The sequence below is a fragment of the Bombus huntii genome, chromosome 8 (assembly GCF_024542735.1).
Source record: "Bombus huntii isolate Logan2020A chromosome 8, iyBomHunt1.1, whole genome shotgun sequence".
Classification (NCBI taxonomy): Eukaryota; Metazoa; Arthropoda; class Insecta; order Hymenoptera; family Apidae; genus Bombus; species Bombus huntii.
Genome location: NC_066245.1, coordinates 10,753,789 through 10,778,138, shown reverse-complemented (window position 1 = coordinate 10,778,138; position 24,350 = coordinate 10,753,789). Strand labels below are relative to the sequence as shown.

At 39.9% G+C, this 24,350-nt stretch overlaps 1 protein-coding gene across 15 annotated transcripts in view; it reads left to right on the top strand.

The window, feature by feature from the left end:
- The window catches only part of LOC126868435 (uncharacterized), a 272,162-nt gene that overhangs the window by 146,591 nt on the left and 101,221 nt on the right, over positions 1-24,350 (top strand). For all 15 annotated transcript variants that reach the window (XM_050623870.1, XM_050623866.1, XM_050623869.1 and 12 more), the window contains exon 6: positions 19,922-20,034. In XM_050623870.1, coding sequence (XP_050479827.1) covers positions 19,922-20,034 — 113 coding nt within the window. The remainder of the gene's footprint in view (positions 1-19,921; positions 20,035-24,350) is intronic.

Sequence of the window (24,350 nt, the reverse complement as noted above, 5' to 3'; positions counted from 1 at the left end):
CATCACTTAACAAATATTCTCAATTACTTAAATCACCATACCAGAGGGTGTAGATTCGTATTAGGCTCCTCCCCTGTCACGGTACCGAAACGTTAAGAACATTCGCGGATTTGTCACGACGATAATCCTCTCCCTGGATTCGAGAATGAATCAAGCCGGATCGTCCCGTAGCCGAATGCAAATCGGTAGAAATTCCCGGTCGGAGATAAGGGATGAAGTGGCCGCACGGCTAACGATCGTGACTGGCTGTCGCGTGCTCGAGGAAGTGTTAAAACGTTCGATCGTAAGGCTCGTGTTTCCAGAAACTCCGGTGAAATTTCAAGGATCGTAACCGGCGACCCGTGAACGTGAACGGGGTGAAAATTGTGAGCCGAACCGAGCCAAAACTGGCGGCGGCGGTAGCGGTGACGACGAGGAGGACAAAGTTGGAATTTCCCGGGCGAGCGTTAACGAAGTTAACGAACACGAATTGAAACGACGAGAACGGAGACAGAGGGCGAACGACGGTCGGAGGAAAAAAAGCAGCCGCTTGGAAAAACGAACGGCGGAAGGCCAGTGGCGGTGTCCGCGTTTTAGTAACCGAGTTGCTTCGAAATCCCGATAGAACACGGCCAATATTAAGTTCACCGATCGAGTCAGCGCCGCCTCTTTTGATCCCCTTATCCAAAACTAATTTTCCTTGAACACGGTGACCCCGTCTAAATATATTCATCCTTTGACCTCGTCCCTCTTACACCTTTCAATTGCCGCGAACTGAGTTTGACCCAAACCTGGTGGCAATTACTATTCGCGCGATACTTTGACCGGCTTCGGTCGCTCGTGAAAGTTCATCGATGGTTTTCGATTGTTTCGCTGACTTTGCTGATAGAGGCAGTTTCGAGATACAGATATTTTCAATAGTTTAGGAAGGATTGAATAATTTTGTAAGGTTAGAGTTACTAATTTAGAGAATCAAAATATGTACTACGAATAGAATCGATCTTTTTTTTATCCGGCTATAGATTCTACGATATGTACAGAAATATCGAACAAGTTTCAAAGGTAAATTTAACATCGAAACGATAATTGCTGAGCACATATATTCGCCAGTAAATTGTAGCTAACGTATCATTCCGGACGGATGAATTCGCTATTAGGACACAACGACAATTTTCATTCTATGTATCCACCCACAGTACTCTAAAGATTAGATAGCCGTATAAGCTAATATCATGTTACTAGGTCACTGTTTATCGTTCTCTGTCAAAACTTGGAAATAATCCCCATAACTATCGTGCCATAAGAAAATTTAGGTTCAATTCTCCACTCGTGAAACTACAAACGCTTCTCTGCAGTAAATTCATGTTTCTGTATCAAATTCTTTTCTAGACAAAACTCTGACATACCCAATACCTCGTTCGATACCGGCTACTGTCGTTCCACACTATATGGATCCTAAACTTTCATCGAACGTAGCAATAAATTTGTCATTCAGTAATTTTCTGCCATCGTGTCAGCTTCGTCGATCTATAGCCAGTGTCCGAACTTAATCACACAATTCCTTTGAACGTTCTCGTATCTACTCATCCTATGGACGAGTTAATTTCCAGTTAGAAACATAATCACGGCAGCGTTACGGGTCGTAAGGATTAGCCACGTGGTAGCATACAGCTTGTGGAACGCGTTTTCGCCGTGTCCATCCTTGTCGAATTTAATGAGGCCTCTGGCAAACTTCATCAGTCTCGATATGGTATTCATGACGATTCCCATTACAGTCTGCTCGGCAGATATTTGATTTCAAGCGAGACCTCATGCCGATACGCATTTCGATACCAAACGAACTAATAAACGCGAACCTCGGTTACGATGCATAGCTTGTTCTTGTATACATGGCATGCTAGACGCACGCGGACGCACCGTTGGACGTTCCAGTGACCTAGCGTGCATTTCGCAAACAAATATAAGCGAACGCGCAAATTTCCTCGTTCGAAAGGGACTGGTTTGTACCGATGGCCAGTTATTGCTCTTCTGACTAGATTGCCAGTGCTAATGAGTAGTGCTTGCCGATCTGTTCGATCATCTAGATCGAAATCATCGGTTTCAAAGTGGGAATATTGGTTTATGTAGGTTCCCCTTAAGGGTAGGTCAGGTTTCCAGTGGATATTTGTTGATCGAAATTAGTTAGAAGGGAGTTGCAAGGGAGTAATTATGCAAGAGTTAGTTGAATGTGGAATATTGGTTGTTTAGTTTTAAATAATTATGAATATTGTGCCTGACCATCAATAGCACAATCTCCTAATAAGGCTAACGAAGCTTAAACATAGTCGAAAAGAAGAGGTGCGCTCTCTTGCACAATGGATAAGTTTCAAGTTGTGGATTGTAGAGTTTTCTTTGAGAATTCTGTAGTTTTATGTTTGTTGAAGTAATTAACTTCAAGAAAAACTCTACACCTTTTCTTTTGTATCTCCGTGACCTGGAGACCGCTGTTAGAGAATAGAGTTTAGTGAAAAAATTCCAAATAAGGAGAGGTCCATATTATTGTGCTCTTAAATATAAATTTTGTTTTGGATTACAAGGTCTAGAAACAAAAAAGCTATAAGTAGATTTCTATTGTTGTTTCTTGTAGTCTTCAGCTGGAGCTACACACCAAGGTCAACTGTTTGGTAATGTCCTTTGCTATAAATATATGAACGTGCTCCCTATCTTTCTTCTATTGTATTGTAACACTGCAAGAGCGAGGATCTGGATCAGCACATTCTATACCTGTAATTATGCTTAAACTTATTTCAATATATTTTTCTATTAGAAATTCTCCCACTCGTTCCTCTATCAGTCAATCTCAACAATGTTAAACAGAATTGGTACTTGTAAAATTTTGCTTGTTTTATTGCTAGAGGTGTTATTCCTACGATAGAGATTTTATTATTACTAATATCTTGTGATTGATGACTTGTGAAGTTTTATTAATAATGTAGTATCGGGAATATATATATAATTATTCTCGATTATTATTGATGGTGATGATTTATTTACAATAAATGGATTGTACAGATGTTGATTAAACAGAAAAACGATGGTTGTTTAACGTGAACTAGTCACAATAACGTGCTATAATCTAGACAACTCAATAGTTAATTTTCAACTCTTGTCACAATGGATCCAACGCTCTCTCTCTCTCTCTCTCTCTCTCTCTCTCTCTCACGGACCACACTCTCACGACAACGCTAGCAACACTCTATCTCGACAACGCAACTCGTACTCTCTGACTTCTCGATTCACACTCTTTGGCTTCTCCACTGACACTGACTGTTCTAGCATCCCTTTGTCTTTTCTCAGGCCCACCACGCATATGATCCACAAACACTCGTGGCCAGGGTCACGTAGGCCTTTTCAATTGGTTTACTCGATATCTCTTAGGCCTTTTTGTCCACGATACTACAATAATATTACATCAATATGAGAGACCCCTGATCGATCATTGCCGACATCGAGATTATCGATTAAATGCTTGAAATACTAGAATAATGAACACGGTAAAATAACCATTTTAAAATAGTTGTATACTTTTCTTGTAAATAATAAACATGAGTGGTGAAGGAATCTAACGATGTAACAGGTTTCGTAACGAGGAAAGGAAGGAACAAATTGATAAAATGAAGTGATTTTTAAATTACCTTTTATTTATCTGATATCTTCTGAATATGTAGTTGCAACTCTGAAGAACGTTCTTGAAAGCTACTTGAAGGATAGGCGCACCTGTGTCAAGTATCCTTAAGATCTTCTGACCTGTGCAACTCCCGTGTACGACCCTTCAATCCGCCTCGTTTACGTTTCGCCCGAGTTTATGCGGGTCGCGACTACCTCTGTGGCATTCGACAAATTAAAAAATCTCGTTCTACGCGCGCGCTTGCTGGAATAACCGGGCGTTGTATAAAATTACGAGGAAATATCGAATATGCACATACTTTAATTCTCGCTGAAACTAACATCGCAATTCATAAAAATTCCTAAGCGTTTCATGAAATTAAAATTCCTACGAAATACGAATTTCCTATAGTATTATAGCGTTCGATGAAAATTATTGTATTTCGAATAATTATTCGAAACATTGGAGTACAAAGAAAAGTAGCTGTTCGACATTTAAACCTGAAGGTGAGATATCCAATTAAGTGGTTGGTAAGACAACAGGAGGAATGGCAGCGATTCAAAGCATTAATCGTCGTCATTGTAGCGAACTGTTGTTCTCGTTAACGGGGATACCGAGGAGCTTTCTAGTAAGTTGAACGTCCCCAAAACCACGGAAATCCGTTTTCCATTCTCTCGAGGCAAAGCCGCGCTATTCTCCTAAGACGCAACCGGCTGCTGGCTACCCTGGATAACGTTTTGGTCTGCTGATCGCCAGGGTTACACGAGTTCCGTGTATCTTGCGAACGCTTAAACCAGCCTCTACACAAACACCGTCTTATTCCAAGCTTTCAGATAAATAACCTTGGTACTTGCCTTTTTCTTTCTTTTTTGTGTCCGCTTTAGAACGCACGATTATCTTTATGTCAAGTTTCCGTGATCGTAACCGCAAAACACGCTCTACAGCGCAAAGTAGAATTTTACATGGAATTACGTAGGAATTTACGTAGAATTTTGGTTCCTCTCGTGCTTCTCACACGAGAGGTTTCAATATGAAAATTCTAACACGAGAATCGCAGAGCTAGTGCAGATTCCAGTGGGTCGTTTAGAAACGTTAGAAAGCGATTAAATTGAAACTTAGCCAACTAAACGTGTTAATCGCGTTAGATAGGTAACAGAATCCGATTCGTTTTTTTCCCCTCTTTTTCGTCACAGTTCGAACAGAGGAATAACAGAATGAACGACAATAACCCATGGGTAGATTGCGAACTAACGACTTCCACTTTGCGAACGATCGAAACAGTGTGAACCAGTTACACCGCAGCTAGCTAACCATGAATACGAGCGTCGAAATTGTCACGCCAATCACGTAGCGCTTGCCCGGGCGGGATTGGAATTTTCGTTCTAATTTTTCCGCCTGGCTTTGACTTCCGCCAGCCAGTTCTCGTTTTGTGCGACTCCGTGTCGACGCTAGTTGTGACAGCGAAGTTAACGTTCTAGAGAAATACAGAGATAGGTAAAGATCAGGGATACAAAATGACGAAACAGATTTCATCCAAAGATATGACTAATATTTTTAAAATCACTATTTTATTTTAAAAGAGAAGTTTCGTAATAAATATATTTTCAAAGAATCATTCGATAGAACAAAAAGACAATGTTGAACAATCTACGATTAGTTGACAAGATATTGAATTTTAAAATTGCTCTCGTATGAAAGATTTTTATTTTCCCTGTTTTAAACTTTATATCTGGTACAGTGTCAATACTGTATTCGAAATGGAGATAGTTAAATACTCGAACAGAATATTTGTTGAACTGTAAGACAATAGGTTCGATAGAATGATATACTACTTTACCACGAAACCCAAGATATTTAGAAAAGAAAAAAGAAGAGCATTTTGAAATACACTCGTTAATCTGAGAAAAATTTTAGGCGAAACCTAGGTAAAATTCAACGGTGGTGCACAATCAGAGCCGTTCTAAATTCCCCGCAATCGGATACTTTCACTGTACTCCTCGTTCCTACGGCTTTTCACTGGCACAATGACTGCTCTAAAGAACGCTCAGCCACGCCAATCCAATGCAAGCTCTCGTTCTTCTAGCAAAACCCTAGCTCTTGAACAACGCGGTTATACTTTACGCTCGGAAAAACTCTCATCTTTTCATAGCACGTTGTGTTTTAACGTGCGCTGCCCGAACAACGAGAGCAGAATGACGACGGTGGTTTTCTTCCTCATCACGGTCACCTGGTTCAAATTAATTTCGTACGTAATTTCTCTCTATATATATGTAACTAGGAAGAAAAAAAAATACCAGAAAATCATGAAAATAAATTCATATTTTTGCGGATCGGAGAGGAAAGAAGTGGAACGCCTTGCTTAGAATCATTTTGAACGAGATAAATCGTGTTATTTCACGTTGGTTATCGTCTAAATCTGTATGTTAGTGTTGGAATAAAGAATGACTTCTGCTGTCTCAGCTGGTACCGAATGAAAGACATCGTTCCGCTTTTAGATCGTGTCTACTACGTGACCCGACCAGGCAAACTCACGACGGATATCCGACGTCGACGGTCGTTACCGATTATATCGGATGCTGTTTTTAGATAGCGTACGTCGCGGAGAATTAACCCGCGAAGGTCCATTGTTCTACACAGAAGGATATCTGACCTTTGTCCGCCTCGTTTCCCGATAAAAACATCAGAAACAGACTATTTCCGCAACGCTACGATCATCTCGATCTAATTAGCTCCTGTCTCTTGACGACTCCAAGTTTCATATAATCGCTTATTTATCGGTCGATTGGAAATTATGCATGGTGTTCCAATTTTTTGTCAGCCAACCTTTCGGTCGTTTGAAGCTTTATTACATGAGTTCTAACAAATAAAAGATGCGAAGAGGATACTACTTTGCATACAGCTTTGAGCAAGAAGGCGCATTAAACAAATATTAGTATACGTGTATTAGTATCTATTCGTTAAAGGAAGCGAAATCAAAATTTACTTCTTAGGATTCATTTTTAAAATGTATCTTTAAAATGTAAAATCTCGTATTTTTCTTCTAACTTTCTAATAAAGCCTTAAACGACACGCGTCTACATAAATTATCTTTCCTGTTTTATCTATGGAATATTTTAACAAGGTGTAGCCGAGACAAGAACTGAAACGACCTGTGTGAGTTATCGTTCTTGAAGCAGGTTTTCCGTCGTTTGAGGAAATTTCTGTGAACGATTTTATCAGGCTGAAATATTTCGACGAGCTTATCGATGCCTGATAAGAGTAGCGAGATCCCATTTCCTCGCTGTAATCGGGACAGATCGCAGTGACGTTTCCGGTACCAGGGTATCGTGAACGTTTCCCGTGAATGATGGAGCAACGAAAGAATCGGGACATCGTCTATTATTTCAAGATTGCCCTCGGCGCTCGCGGAAACAGCGCTATATTACATCGTCGACTTTCGTCCCTTTCTCCAGAGGGATCCAGGACTCGTCATAGATATTGAAAACACAGGAGGAACAAACAATAACGGGACATTAGTCATCGATAACTGGAAAGGGTGCGTTTGAAGCTTCATCGAGTTGTAAATGGTTCGATCGTTTGCATTGTTGATGGTATTCCAGGGTTGGTTCAAGCCTGGAATCAGCTGTTACTGAAAGTTACTGGTTTAATAAGTGGAAGTATTTAGATATTAAACACAGAGTTAAGAAACTTTTATGTATATTGCATGACAAGTATTTGCGAGACTTAAGATTTTCAATATTAAAGCTACGGAATTAATTCTTTACAACGTTACGAAACTTGGTAATTACATAATCTATAAATTCTTGAAATTTCATTTCATTTACACATCATCGTATCATTACATTGTATCAGATCTTCTTTTCTCTTGTATTTCCTTTAATTACAACACTGCACGTTATATCCTTATATCGTCGCCAATTAATCTCATTGTAACAATTAATAATTCCAAATATTCAAATGAAGCCATTTTACTTTATCTCTAATTGTAATTTCTGTTTCCTGTAAATAAACAAAGTTCCAATTACAACGGATGAAATTGAATACTACGAAAGTAAAGTTCTCCAGTAACCGTATAATATTTCAAAATTTAATATTCCCGCCATTGACACACAAAAGAGGATACAACGTCGGACTCTAATCCTCTAAGGACAAAACATTCCTCCGTGACACGGTAACCGTACGAAACGTTATTTGTCGTGCCAGCGAAGTTACTTTCACACGACGAGCTCGTGCTCCTTTTAATCTGGAGCTCAGGCCGTATGCTCGAACATTGTATGTGCTACATTTCCAGGGCGATGCGATGCCCTGGCAATCTCACGTTTCCAACGACGCGGTCGAGGTACGTCGAGGAAGAACACGTGAACTTTTATGCGTTTCGTATCCACGTCGGGGATGGGCAACGGGCAAATCGCATTTAACTTGAAGCGGAAGGTCCGCGGGAGTGGGCGCGCACGAAAGTGAGGCCCCTTTGGGATTATAATCCGGCACCCTCTCAAGTATCCTGTTTACGACGACCGCCAAGGTAATTTCGCTTGAACCGTCAGCAGGGCCGAGCCTCGAGAGTCGAGCATCAAAAGCCGTTCTTGAAAGGAAGAACACGTACCGCTCCGGGGCTACTTAATTTTCAGGATTTTCCATCGTGGCTCCTCTCCCGGAACGCTTATAATTCGTGGATGCATTTTAATGCAACGCGGACGTTGCGTCGCTCTTGAGAATTTCGTGAGGCGAACATCACGAAACTTAGCTGGGAATAATTTTCTGTCGGGACTATCGAGGATTTCGTTCCACTTCTCCTTCTTTTCTACTTCTTTCACTTTCCTTTTTTTTTTTTGTTTGCTCTTTTTTAGAGGGCAGGTAGTGTACTCGAAGATGTTGATCGAATTGTTATTAACCGAGAATGGTTCTTGTTTTAAGAACGTTATAGCGAAGTTTGAAAGTAAATACCGCTATTAGATTGGATTTAGAAGTGTACTTTTGGTAAGGGAGCACAAAGAGATTGTATAAAGTAATGTTAAACAGTTCCTTTACTTCTTTCATTACAGAGAACTGTATTTATTTTACGGGAAGAAACAAAGAACTTATAAACAAGTGGTGTTTAAGTTTCTGAGATTCGTAAACACCTGAAAAAGCAAAGTCTTGATCATTTTATCGTGGATATAATGTTCTGTAAGATTTTTGTATGTACGTTATTTCAAGAAATTAATTGTTCAAAGAGAATATTCAAAAAATAGAACAACATTTTTCCTCGTAAGCTGGAAATTGTTTAATCGCTTCAAACGCGGTTCACTATGAATCACTACTTGTCTATTCTACTGTCTATTCTACACAATAATTCGCATCATTATCCAACTCCATTATGAAACTCGATCGTTCAAACGATCCCGGTACACCGATGGAACATCGTATATTGTCTGCGTAGTGAATTCACGGATGGGAATAAAGAAATCGTTTGTATCGGTTTACCGTATCGAAAGAACGAAGGGAGGCGGTTGCCAAAATACGGTATTGTGCACAACCGATTATCACTCGTAGGGGATGATTAATCGCATTGAGCGGCGAAGGTGCGCCCGCAAATTGCGTCAAACATGCGATCGGTCGAAATTGATTCGACATGTAGCCATCTGGTCCATCGGTTATGGGGCTTGAATCAGTGGCCGAAACTTCATCAAAGTTTCGCGTCCGACGTAAATTGGAAACACCTCAAAGTTGCCCCGTTTCCCGGCGAATGAAGCCGTTGCGTTCGAAGGGGATCGATGTCTTAACGATGCGATGAAACGAGATGAAGTGGACGAGATGAACTAGTCTATATCTGAGAAAAGTTTTGGGTTTGTCTGCGTTGTTTCGTAAATAGAAGTGTTCAATGGCTGTCAGAAAATGATAGGAAGTTATATTGTTCTTGGTTATTGACCTTTAAGTAGATTCAACCTTCGAGTCAGACAAGTTTCACACTGAACGGGGATCAACGCATAATATATCTTTTTTCATGTGTTTCTTATTTTTCTTATCAAAATATATATTGCCAGATATGATATATTTTTCATAGTTCTGTCTAAAATGGAATTCTAAGAATCCGAACCAACGCCCAACAATTTTCAGTCCACCGTGACAATCTCCGACCCTTTCCACGAAACTTCCTCCGCTCCAGAAATTCTTCGACGAGATCCCCAGTATCGATGAAGCGACATAATCCATTTCTGTGGTTGTGCATGACGACGATGGCGCTTAATGAATTCCCTGCAAAGTCGAAAAACTTCTTACTCCGACAGAACCCTTCCCCCTTTCGGTGGTAAAGGTTGGACTCGAGAGGAACCGCCGAGTTTCGCCGATTAAAATCCTCTCGTTTCACGAAATTCCGGGCGGAGCACCGACTACTCGGTCAGAGTTTTAATATCAGCTTCTCGCGTGACGGTTTTGAGAATCGAAAGGACAAGACGGCCGTCTGGTGTACGTGGACTGTTTATGACGGCGAAGATCCAGCAATGGTTCGAACTTGGTTGTCTGCTGGTTGGCCCAGCCCCTCTGCACCACGATTCCCGCAAAGGAGAGATATTATCGGCATTCTACGAGTTCGATTGCCGCGGCCCTGATTCACCTCCTCTTTCCATTTCCTCCGGTTCGAGGGTTATCGACACCCTGTCAACGGTTTCGCGCTTTCGTTGTCGGGGGTGGCCCACTTATCGAGTCGATTCCCGTCGAACAATAAACAGCAGCCACGATGAAACCGACGAAAACGACGACGTCGAGGTCACAGTTTCGTAAAACATTCGACGACGATGTTGTTTCAACGATAACTATGTTTCCTTCTACAGCCACCCCCTCCTCCACCCCACGTATTTTCGTGTATATCGCGAGGTAACGCGTGTTTCATTAGAGGCTTCGTACACTTTCCAAACGAGCCCCTTTCTCGTCGCGCTTGCAATCGATTTTCGTCTTTCACTGTACGTATTTAGCTGGAATTTCTCCAATAGACTCGTTGTTGCCTCGCATTTCCCGTAATAATTATTCTTCGTTGATTGATGTTCGCGGGTGGGTGGACGCGCAGCGTTTTTCCATTTCCCGCATCGTTTTGTTCTTCCCAGCCGGATCTGGGTCAACGGAAACGTATTTTCCATCGGAGGAACGGAAAAACGACGCGAGCGAGAAGGGACCACGATCGATCAAAATCGAATGACACCACGGGAAAAAGTTCACTCGATGGAAATGGAATGCTCGAGGAAAATGTTTCTTTTTTTCGCTCTCTCTCTCTCTCTCTCTCTCTCTCTCTCTCTCTCTCCAGTCCCACCCCTCGACCAGCCCGTGCGGTTCCTTCTGTCGTTCGCGTTAAGTGAAAATATTGATTTTCGCGCCTCTAGTATAATATTTATAGAAATTAGATTTATCGGACTAGCGAAATAATTCTTTTTGTAATATTTTATAATATTAATAGAAAGTCGATATCATGTAGAAACCAAGTCATCGTGTGTTATTCTTTCGCACGATCCATCATAACCACCGTATAAACATCCAGAAACCAAACTTTTGTCAAGTTGTTCGAAACACAAGCGCTCGAAGACACTATTTTATCCTCTTCTTCAATCACGATCATTGCCTTTATTCGCTTGCACGTGGTCCTCGAAATTACGAATTTCCTGTGTGACTCTGTCGCGAGCAAAAAGTTTCAGCAGTCGTCAATCGGTTCGATCTCTTTGTTTCTCGGTAAATAATCGACCAACCGCTTCTACGGACATGAAATCAGTCCGACGAAGATTCGAATGTTCATTCGACGTTCGAGTTGTTGAAGATCTCGGGATCGGAGCTACTAGGATCCGAACACACAGCGAATGCTTCTCCTCCATCGAAGATTTCTTCCATCGATACGACAAATAATAGCTGTCCCACCCATATCCGCGTGAAGTCCTCGTCAGGGTCGGACAAGTTATTTTCCATGTTCGACACGACCCAACCGTCGAATCCGTCGTGTCTCCCGGTCCTCGTTCTTCAATTTAACGTCGCGATCCCTTGTCATTACAAATCGGATTCCGTAGTCGGGAACGTCTTTAAATCCGCAGTCGTTCTCGGAGACTTTGACCTAGCCGAGATTAGGAACCTGTCTGTCCAACCTGTGATCCGCCAATGATATAAATTTTACGGGGACATTACCTTTTTTCTGATATCGAGTCTTCCCGCTCTTCAGGGGAGACATTAGAAATTTTGATTATCCAGGACGCTTACGCGTGATTCATTAATTTGAGCAATAGGTAATGTTTAAAATCATTGGTAAGATTAACGAATGTGAATTTAATTTCAATATATTATTAATAATGATAAATATCGCGCTTAACCATTACTTTGCCAATAATTCGTACATTTTAATAAACTTTATGTTATGTATTTATATCGTTGCTACAAATGTTCACGCGATATGAAACATTTACAAATAGTAATGAAAATTGGAATTCGGTAGATATAGAAAGGTGTAAAGAATATAATTCTAAATTTTATGCATGTGATAATGTTATATTATTAGAACGTTAAGTTTGCACCATAGAATCCAATACAAAATCACGTGCTACTCTTTTATGAAAAACTTAACCGCAGATACTAAAATAAAAAGCGCAGGCCCACTTCTGTTCAATACAGAAGGCAACACGCGATTTATCTACATGTACGCGAGTTCGTCGAAAAACTTTATTTCTGGAGAATCCTACAAATCTCCTTGCAGCTACCGCTTCCGGTTTATTGGCTGTGAAGCGTTATGTATGCACGTTGAAGATTCCCGAGATACGGATTTACGGTCGGCGAACGAAGACGTACATATTTTAACCCCTTCTCTCAATTTCTCCCCTTCGATTCTCACTACACGTTCGCTTTTTTTCACCATCGTATGCCGTTGTTCTGCACGATTGCCGACTCCTCTAGCTCTCCGCATGATTTCACTTTTGTAATTTTCTGCATCGAAATGCTTTAATAAAAAGCTCTTTAAATAAAAAAAATAAGAAATTCTATCGAACAGGGACGATCAAATTTCTGAAAAAATCAGAACGTGGAGGGCAATGACTGTATTCGCGATCAAGCTGAATTCACTCGACTCAACAAACGCGTGACTCCGATGACTTCTGCGATATAATATAACTATATATGTTTTTTTCTGTCATTCCTACGCTCTAGGAGATGTCAATAAAAATGCAATTTCCATGGGACGTATTGCTTCGGCAGCGATCGTAATGCCTCGCGAAAGATTTGTTTACTTACGTATCTACGATATATTCGTGCAGGAAATATGGATTCACGCCTCGGTGGAGGTAGGACGAAACATTTGGAGAACGGGCGAAGAAATTGACAGAGCTTCTTCCTCCGCTTTATCCCTCTTGCCATCCCTGTTTCCACGTTCAACCCCTCTTCGTCGATGTACCGCCAACGTCGTGGAACTTTCCCGTGGCGCTTTCTTCGCGCACCATCGCGCGCCATCGCGCCCTTTATTTCCCTTACATCCGAACTACCTTTCGATCACAGGCTTTTACTTTTTCCCCGTGGCAGTCGGCTGTCGAAGTATTTTGTAATCCCAGAAAATGGTGTATCCCAAAAGGAAACAGATTTCACCCCTGAACGCGCCCTTTATGCACGTCTGAGCTCGATATTCTTGTTTCTGGCCGCGTGCTCTCAGATTTGTCGAAATCTTAACGTACCGAACTGATCCCTTTTCCTGCAGGGGAAACACCATGAACACTGTTTTCTGTTTTCTCGAGAAACGAATAGAATCCTCGTTGATACAGGAACATGAAAAAGCCCCAGAGGATTTTCAATTAAATACACGCACTAGTATTCTCAATTATTCTCGATTATTCTCGAAATGGATGTACTATAAATTAAAATGCTTTCAATGCTTTTTCTTTCGGTTATGGATCGTGTCAATTTCTACTCAAACCATCAGAGTTATTGTTATATGAATTGTTTAATAATTTGACGTTTTAATAATTTGACGGATTGCAAGGAAATCTAGTGTTTAATCGAAGGTTAACAATATTCGGATTCAACATGCTCGTTGAACCATGCTGGCATTTAAATGAAAACTAATCAAATTAATATATCAATTTTAAATGTCCATTGTAACCCAGTTCCATATCAATCCATCCGTTTAATAAAACAAAGATATTTTCTCTCAATTATTCCATGTCTAACATTGATTTATTTATTTTTATCCATTTCAATCTCTAATATTACATTTACTCGACGTTTTGCAGATAAAATAACAATATTTTAAAAAAAGACCTAAATCTTCCATTCGCGTATATTCTTTTATATTCCGCGAGAGGGTCGCACTAAATTCATTATACCAGCGAATTTCTCAATTAAATTGTCAATGCATTTGGCTGGGAAGAGCCAGGAATGACGATGAAATACTCTGCGTATCGAGCAGGCTTTCGACATTAACGGGGATTCCCTCCGAAATTTATAAAGCTCGCTTTCTCTAAGCTCGCCGCATAAATAATGCATGTTCGCCACGGAAAGAAACAGATAGAGGTGGGAGGTTTACCGTGAGGCAGCTTAACGCCGCTTGTCCCCCGATCCTTTTTTGCCATCGTCGTCCGTTTAATCTGCGCGAAATTTTGCAAGAAATCCGCTCGTTGATATTCACTGGGACTCGATTCGCGTGCAGGCCTCGTCTCCATGCAAATAACGCAATTAAGAGATTCGAATATAGCCGAGATAACGCTCTCTCACCCGCAAACAGTCAACTTTTTCTTCCGGTCTCGCCCACACCACCCCTTCCCTTTCGCGTTCACCTGTATCTCGAACGATTTGCATAGAAAGTCACCCTCTAACGAAGTTCTGACCATCTTCTCTGTTCGTTTTCATCGAAGGAAAAGAACTAGCTGCTTAGATCAATTCAGTTTCCAGGAAATAGGAAAAGAAGAAATATTGCATGTGGAAATAATAATTTAAAGGATGATTTCTTCTGTTGTATTAAGGCTTAAAGTTTACTTAATTATTCGTATATTTATTCCTTTTAATTAGGATACGCTGAATGTGAGATATTATCGGAACTTTGATGATTTTACATCGTATTTTACTTTTATGTTCTGTATCCTCGATATCTTTCTACATCGTTGTATTGCGATATCATTTCTGAAGTAATGACACCATTGTGTTAAATCCAATAATTTTAATAAAGGATAATGGTAATGCAGGAAACGCAATGACTCATTAACATGTAATTAACAAAACAGTATAATATATACGATAGAGATAATAATAATAAAATATAAAATGACTTGCATACAAATAAGAAATTTAAAAACGGTACTGAAATAATTATGTCGGATATGACTGGTAACCTGAGTTTAACTAGCTCCTTCCTCCTCGGGGAAAATATCTTCGACTCCATACGCGTGTCTACTGAAAAATGGTTGGCCACCATATTTTCAAGGACAGCCATGGTCAGACATCACGTAAACGTGACGGCAGCCGTCAAAGTTTTGATAATTTCTATGATACGACGAAATTTGCGTATATTTAACTCTTCCACTTTCGAAACAGTTAAATTTTACCATTATATCTAGCTTAAATTAATCATATAAATATTCAATCTGAAATTTCACCTCGAATTCATCCACGAGATCGTGCCTCGATAGACCTCTCTTATCTGAAAAATATAAACATCATTCCTAAGTTAACTCTGCATGCAGGTACGTGATTCTGATAAGAGGCTCTTTAATCGTAAACGAAAAGGTAGAAACCGGCGCGAAGAGTAAGAAGGTATGTTTCACGAGAAGCTGATTTTCGGAGAGGTACAAACGTGATTGGAATTCCAATACTTTCGTCCGTGGGAAGAAGTTCATTACAGTAACGAACGTCCGTAGACCTTTACCCCGTGGGTCAAGCTGTTCTTAATTTTCTCTCAGACATAGCACGCGAATCGATTCGTCGTCAAGGATCTGTAAATTATCGTATTGCGGAAATATTGAATTGCAAACAGATTTTGAGTCGTAACATGTTAAAGAAAATAATGAAAGCTACATTTCTGATAATAACGAAGCAATCTTAACAATAATACAATCTCGATAGCGATTTAATTTGTCTGTAATTTCAGTCGCACAAATGGCAATTTCTAAAACGCCAACTGAAAGATTAGTCTCGCGTTGCGAGTTTGAAAAAGAATAACAGAACGAAAAAGAGGGAAGAATCGTTTGACGTAGCGTCGTTTCCTCCCTCCTGCTGGTCGAAGAAAAGGTTATTCACCGTCTAGAAGCGCGAAGTTGAGAGGCCGAGCCCGCCCCTTTGTCAGCCCTTTTGATGTTAACAAGAGAGACTTCAGCTTCCTATTGCCGCGACAGCTTCGACAGATTTTCGTGCGCACGTGTCGATCGATTCCACTCTTTTCGCCATCTCTTTCTTTCTCTTGTCGAAATCTTTTGTGGCCTACGGAGGTCGTGAAACGAGGGCTTCCATCATAAATAGCGTCGGTTTTCCGATTCCGATAGATGGATCGATGGAAAGTTTCAAGGTCTGTAGAAGAGAAGAAAGGGTCGAAACGAGAGAAGGGGAAAACGAGAGAAGGCTGCCGATGTAGAAGTTGAACGAGTTTTCAACGAAATGCTCGTAAATCATAAAGAAGGTATCTGTCGATCCGTGCAGCGTTTCGTACAACGTCTAGAAACGACATATTGTTCCCGATCGAAGTATTCCATAAATCAAACGTAGCTTGCCACGAGCATAACCAAAGTAGATCCGTTTAAGAAACGTGATAACTTTCAAGATGACCATCGTTGAGGAAGAGGTGCAATCGTATTGGCAGGTAATCAAATCGCACGGTTGACGAAAAGCCAAATGAAGGAGGATTTATTGTAAGCAAATAGAATTAGAAGTTACGAGTGCCTTGAGTAACCTCTGGTCCCGGCTGCTGTGACGCTAACCCAAGTAGAGCTAACCTGACCTAACTAAGTAATTCAATTAGAGAAGCACCGAAGACGGTACGCCCGAAACCCGTCCACGGAATCTCGGTAACGCTCGTTGTCTCGTCTCTACCTGGCTGCGTTCCGAATCGTACCCTCTGCAACTTTGTTCCCATGGTCGATTCCTTATTGCTAAATTGGCTGTAGGTTTCAGCGAGGTCACGGCTAACGAGAAACTTAAACGAATACAATTTGTAGCGAGCCTCGAGTTTATACGAAAGGATCGGTGCAATCTTTTGCCGGATAAAATTAAGGGAAAAGATTTAAACGAAATATGGATATGTATTGGACGTTAAAATATTCTGGATACGAATATTCTGGATTGTTTGGTTCTGAGATTCTGCGTTGAGTGCTCCATTGTTGTTAACAAATTCTTTATCAGAAGATCTACTTTGATTTATTAACTAGAGTTCCTGAAAACGACATTAAAAATTGATCAAATCTTTTGTAGAGAAAATTCGATAAAAGAGAATGAAAATACGGTATAGTTACGTGTTAAATATTATTAAAAGGCCTTTTAAAGGAAACGTTTTTTCTATCTGCAAATTCGGAGACACGTGTTGCATTATTTCGAATAGTCTTCTTATCAGAAGATCTTTCTCAATTCACGAACAGTCTTTTTGTTGTAATCTCACCGATATTATGTACACCCACGTACTTTGATGCGCAGGTGCAGAAACTTCTCTCACGGTGACCTGCACTTTTATTGCACCGCTTGCTGCCCGGAGAATCCGGAGAAACGCAGTAACCGCTTCAGTATGAAAATCACCGTTTTACCCCACATTCCAGCATAGTTTTACAGTTTCAAATACAGTCTCACAAATAACTTCATATACAGTTTCGTTTTATATCCAGGTTTCTCTTATCGTCTTAACGCTATCTGCGGATATTTCTATTTTAATAAACATTTTGTATTCTTCACATAAATACGTAGAATAAAGAAATTCAACATCTCTTGCAACACAATAACAATTTTTAGAAATACTTCTTCAAGGCATACGTTTCATAAATACTTTGCGCTTCTAAGGACCACATCATCAATGTCAACCGAAGTAGGTTACGAGTCATCGATATAGGTGGAACCAAGATGGAAATCGTCATTAGAGTATAATCAGCAATCGTGGACGATTGGCGCCTCTGGTATCGTCATTAACGGCACACGTAATTTGAAGAGTTATTATCGTCAAACTCAATGACTACGCGTGTTATCAGTAGTCGATCCAACAGTCCAAGAGTAAGCCCAACTTCGGTTTCACCGACCCGAGGATAGTTCCTATCGCATTTCACGCTCCGAGATAACCAGTTTCTGGCGCTAAATCCCTAGAGTCGTCGGTGTCGAGTCTCAAGGCACAGGAGTCATCAGAGTCGTGCCTCGCGTTTCAGTGTCGTCGATATCTTCTCCTGGAAACCTTCTGTTGCCAATATCTTGTTCTCCTCCGTTTTAACGTTTCGTACTGCACTCTATATGGTTTCATACCCATTAAATTGCTGATAAACGTGAATTTCAAGTTTATCATACTCTGTTACGAATATGTTATATTTACATACAGTTGTATCGTTTCAAAATTTCTACACGTATAATATGTACGATATATATTTTGGAGATGGTATTATTTTATTTTAAAAGGCTCATTAAAATAATACGTATTCGCTAATGACAGAGTACAATTTTCTGTAGGGATATTATTACAATTTCCGTATAATATGAAATCCATTCGTTTTCACACTGATATTTCTATCCTCTCTTATAACGACCCATGGAAATGTGACGAAAATTGAAAAATTCATTATGGGCAAGTAGAATAATTATGAAACTTCATACGTTTTAAATGAACAAATTCTCGCTTCAAGCAGAACTGCGCGATTCTTTTATCAAACTTAGCTCAATCTCTATAAAAAATTACTTTGATTTAAATGAAAGTTACGTGTATTTCGCTAACTATATCTTCCATTTCTAACAACATGTAATAAATATAATGCTTGAATTTCCAATAAACATAGAATAAAATGTTAAAAACAACCTCGTCTACTATTCCAAACTATTCGGACGCGTTCAGAAGAAAAGACACAAATGACATATCGTTTTAATTAGAAGAAAAAGAGCGAAGAACGTCAGGAGCGCGAAGACACTCTACGAGCGATAAGTTTTTATGTGGAACATAGGTCCTGTTGATGGAAGAAGTTCTTCTTTCTCGAAAAGAGGTTCAGATATCGATTCTCGTCCATTCGACGAAGGACTCGGACGTGCTTGCTTTCTAAACAGCTCTCCAACACGGCAAACGACCAGTCCGATCTCGGATCGATGCTGGACTAATCTCGAAGAAACTTCGTCGGCTTGACCTCGTCGATCTTTTTCCGAAAACACGATTCCTTCGATTGCGAGATACATGTTCGACCATGTTCCCGCCGTCATTCTCGATCGTCGCGCGAACATGCTTCGTCAAAAAGTTTTCGAGGAACGTTGAAACAGTTCGATCGTATTTTTCATCGTGCCACTGCCTGTTTCTGCGTAATAACACGGCGATACACTCCGTTAGTTTCGAGGCACGTTTTCGTCTTCAAGACGTGCACCGTTTCCGTCTGGGCCGTCTGATCTCGTTTCATGAGGAGAATAAATCCATTTCTGTTACAATGCAACATAGGTTCGTTTCCAGTTCGATGATAACTTCTTGACGTACAAAGTGTTACATACGAATGTTGTTACTTGCGAATAATTGAAAATTTTGTTTCTAGTTTATATAAATGATAACTTAATAATAATGGTTTAATTACGAAACGGTTTCATCGATGAAAACTGCCAGAAAATGTAGATCTTGTTAAAGAGATTCGTCGATAAAGCGAATCTATCGTGTAGCTAGAGCCAACTTCGATTTTGCAGTAGTATGAGCTTGGCCGAGTCTCTGGTCAGACGGTTTATCAACTAAACAGTAAAAATTCGTATTTGATCAAACCTGAATTTTTTCTTAACTTTTGTACAGATGTCTCTATGTTTTTCTTCCTTTGTATCATACATTTTTCGTTCTCGTTCATTTTTTATTTCATACATTATGTTTCGGTTCCTAGAAAAATTCAAATTTTAAGACAAACGTACAGGTCGTTCATAAGCAGCGCACGCGAATTGATAAAAAATTGGGCGGTTCCTTCGCGGGCAGTCGCCTTCTGCATCATTTACGAAGAATACGTAAATTTCCCTAGCGTGTGCCATGCCATGAGAATCAGCCGTAAATATCACGGGCCAGTACGGATCACGCAATAACTCGGTTCATGATATTTATAACGAGTTTCTTTTATTGTTTCAACGCGCAAAATTCCCTGTATCTTGCACACGTGAACCAGGCAGGCTAAGTATTTACGTTTGTTTCAGAATAAACGAAAGCACCACGAGATCCCAATTCCTGGCGTACTTCAGTTTCTCGTCCAAAGCGAGCGTATCCGTTGGTTGGCCAGTAAAAGGCGGAGATCCGAAGAACAACACTGGTGAGTGAGTGTTTCATCCCGTTGCAGCAACCTGTTTCATTTTATCACCGTTTTATTTTATTGTCCAATCACATACAAAATCTGTTTAATGACGTTCATGAAATCTAAATTCACGATATTTTTGCTATAAATTTCGATATATAAAATATTACCATTTAATAAAAGGAAGGATAAATGTGGCTAAGTTGTAAAATAATGTTCAGAAAGTACATTCTGAGACCTCTTCTTGTGGGTTGTTACTTTCGAATCTCGACAGATCTCAAGGGTAGATGATAAAGTGCAAGGTCTTATTTTACAAGTTTACTCAGGAACACTTAAAAATCTGCAACGATAAAACTCGATCTAATTTTCTCAAGATAGGAGAAAAAAAACTTTTCTTGTAAAAAAATTCGCGGAAATTGAAACGAAGGTTTGAGTAAAACTTACGTTAGTGCCAATTTTGAATACCAATCGAAACTGCAACGAAAAGCTGTAATCTCTTCCGCCGAAAATGCTTTGTACGCCACGTTTCGTGCTTCAATGAGCAATGCAAACTCGCACTGCGAAATCATAAGTCAATCAGGATAGCTAGAGCAATCAAACAACACGTAGAAATTAACAGCGCCAGGTAAATTCGCCTCTTGGAGGGATATCGAGCAACGACGAGATCGAACGAATACGCTAAACTGTCCTGCCTCGCAGATCAAACATTGATCTAGATCGGTTTCCGGGTTCGTTACCGATAACTTTATCTAGCTGTAGGATATTATGCGATTGTATCATTAGCGAGTTCATTTTCGTCTGTAATAGGCAGACACCTGCGGTTCAAACGCGCTACATCGATTTTCAAGCCGGTACCCCAGCGTACAAACCAATTCACCGTTTCGAAATTAACGGATCAGCCTCGGGATACCAGATTAGTGGAGCAACGTTCAATTTTAGATAAGTTTTACCTCACAAACGTAAAGTAATAAAAACGTTATTTAATAACATTGGAATTTTTTATGGCCAGATCTAACAAAATACAAGCGCCACGTTTATTTCGCAAATTCTCCTTGTGGAAAAATAAGAAAATAATATAGGGTCAGATATTTTCATTTTCGGCTTAATTTTCGAGAAAATCGGATTTGAAAATTAATACTTGAACGTGGCTAATTACCGACTGAATACGAAAAACAATCAATAGGATGTCTTTCTAAATGCGAAGATAAATAAAAGATATGAAGTAAAATGTTTCCTTTTAAGGTTTCATTTTGAAGAAAATATAGCTGCAATATCCTTAATTAAGAATCGGTCTAGCGCATACGTATGATAAATTTTCAAATTTGCTTTTCTTGGAAACAAAGTGTCTCGCGAAAGAATTTTATTCGACATTTATTTTTACACATAGAACGATCTCCTGTCGATTATTTAGTACTGTCTAGTCCGGAATTGTTCATGTTCGAGTATATTTAGTAAATTTTCAAACTCGATTTTCTTGAAAATCGAATGAAAGAATTTTATTCTACATTTCTCACTTATTTTTCTGCAAGGAACGTGTTACTCGCCGGGACTCTATAATTTAAAGATATACGAACACGATACAACGCAGGACAGTGGATATATTGTTCTAATACCCACGCGTTCTTTCTGTCACTCGTTTCAAGCGAAATATGCAGATATTTCTAGGACACATTCAGTCACGTTCACCCAAAATCTTGGGTGACCAAGTACTCTTCTTTCACATCCTAATCTCAACGCTACATTCTTTCACGTATTTCTGGCATTCAAAACTCGGCTACTTTCGATATATAATAGCATCAAGTTCTCATTCCTGCTAATATTCTCAATAATAAAATGAGTAGTTACGATAGGTAGTTGAGTAGCTTGACCTTTTAATCTAGCTGTCGTCAATAGACGACGAAATGAAAATCTAGTGCAACACGGCTGATGTTAACGAGCAACGTGTCTCGTATCGCAAATTGTAGTGTATTTAGACTCGTCATCTTTTTTGCATTTGAAGCGAGCCATTTGTAAAAACGTACCCGTACTTAGATAAAGGGTTGTCGGCTCAAACGAGTCAACGCATGCCGAATCTCCTATAATTCGACAAATCGTTCTTTACTCACTATCGATACTCTAACAAAATTCCACGCTAGAAAATAATTCTCACTTCTACGTTAGGGAATCAAAGAGGAAGAAATGGAAACAGAGAAGATCGAAAGAAATTCTGATTCGCAAGAGAAGATTAAAGAAAAAAGAGAATCCAATTTCAGAATTCGAACGTCGCAACGGATCACTCTAAGAGTATACACTATCTTCCATCTTGTCCGCGCAAGATTCACGGCAAAGAGGAACAAGAACGAAACGAAAGAAAAAGGGGAAAGGTTCTCGTGACAGGGGCGTCTTGGTAAGAGTATTCTTTTCCCGAGTGAAATCCTGGAAGAAAATGTGAGAAACGCTCGGCTTTCGAGGACCCTTGGTGTCCGTGGAATCTTTGCACTCGACGTTAATTCTGAACCGATGGAGAACTGAAAACGGTCGTGGCCATGGACTTTCGAAAGAGAGAAATAGAAGATTGTCAGAAAGGATGGGACGAGGGATGAAAGCGATAGCAGTCGGTGGATGCACGAATTTCCTTACGCAAACAGAGAAGAGGCGTAATTTCTGCCTAGTTAGAACGAAAATTATGCGAGCTTAAGTGCGAGATCGTCCGGGCTTAACCGAATAAGGGCAGTTTAGGATCCGTGGAGAATTTAGACTGACCGAGGTAAAGCGTTAACGACACGAGCTCTCGACCACCGATCTCCATAGAAACTTCTCTAATTTGCCATTCTAAAGAGTAGTATCACGACGTTACGACCTAAATTATCTATCGTGTTCGTAACTGTTCGAATCTTGGTCGATAAAGAAGGTCGTGGCAGTTCAGCCACGCTCATTGCGATGTAATGAAGATCCATGAAGAGAGAATGTTCAATTGCGACGTTAGATAGAATCTAAATTATTAAATTCTGTTTTTTAACATTATGTTTATGGAAGAGAACTGCTGTTATTTCTTTACTCGGAGATAGGATCACAATAGTTATTATGTTATTGAATGGTTAAATCTATCACACCGTTCTGAGCCAAAAAAACCTTTATTGCACGCGCTTACAAGAACTAGGGGTAAAAACAAAAAAGCATCTTAAGCCTATCGATTAAATCTATCGATTGTAACTAGGATAATCTTCTAGTTACTATTTCTTATAACTAACGCCTCTGCATATGGATGGCGAGCACGAACTCACGTTGTTATTTTCAACAAGAACATTTGAAGGATTGGTTAGTATTATCTTCGTCGCTATTTTCTGCTTCAGCTAAATTCTATAATTTCGTGAAGTTCGATGTACAAGAATAGAATGATCAAATAGTCAACGACGATATAGCTCCGTATCTTTATTTGTTCAATTTGGAATTTGAAATTTGGAAAAGCACGATAAATATAAAATGCCAACGTCGAAGTGAATTTCTAGATCAGGCAGCGCATTGGTATTTTTAAATCGTCGAAAGGAAATCATGGGAAACATAGAGAAACGCTTCTATTAATATTTGGCCCGGTGTTCGGCTATCGATGCGACGAAATTGCACGTTCCAAATTGGCAGGTAGCTGGATATTTTGGGAATGCACTGCTGCGCGAATGACTCTAATTGGATAATGTTTCCTGGTGCAACATTCTACGCATTAATGTAAATTTCACAGCCGTTCTGCTTCGTATTCGCAGAGGCAGTATAATAACGAAATTGGTCGTTACGACAATTTTGTTTAGAACGTTGCCTTATCTCCACGCTGCAGCTGTTTAATGTAGCGCTTAACCCTCCGCAATAAACAAAAAGCAGCGGCCTCTGCATCCTGTGATATCTGCGTTTCTATATCAAATCATCGAACTTCTACTCGTAGAAAAATATCGCTAAAACCATATATATATATAACTTCTGTCAGCTTTCCGGACAAGATTAGTTACAATGACAAACGCTTCGTGGATCTACATAGGATCATCAGCATACAGGAAAGTACGAAAAGTCTGATTTATGATTTTAATCGAAGGATCCACGCGTTCGATAACGTGCCAATTATCTCCACATATTGTATTCCGCATACATATTACTTACACGCACATTGCACCGCGCTACGGGAACAATGAATAATTTATGGAGACCGAAATTGAGCCTTACGCCAGTAGCGCGAGCCTGTTCGATCGATACAGCGCAGATTATTAACGGCGCATCGAATTGAATTTCGCTCGACACGCGAAATCAAAATGATGAAATTGAGGACAGGAGATCGTAGGATGAGGTTGAAAAGGGATGGAAAAAAAGAA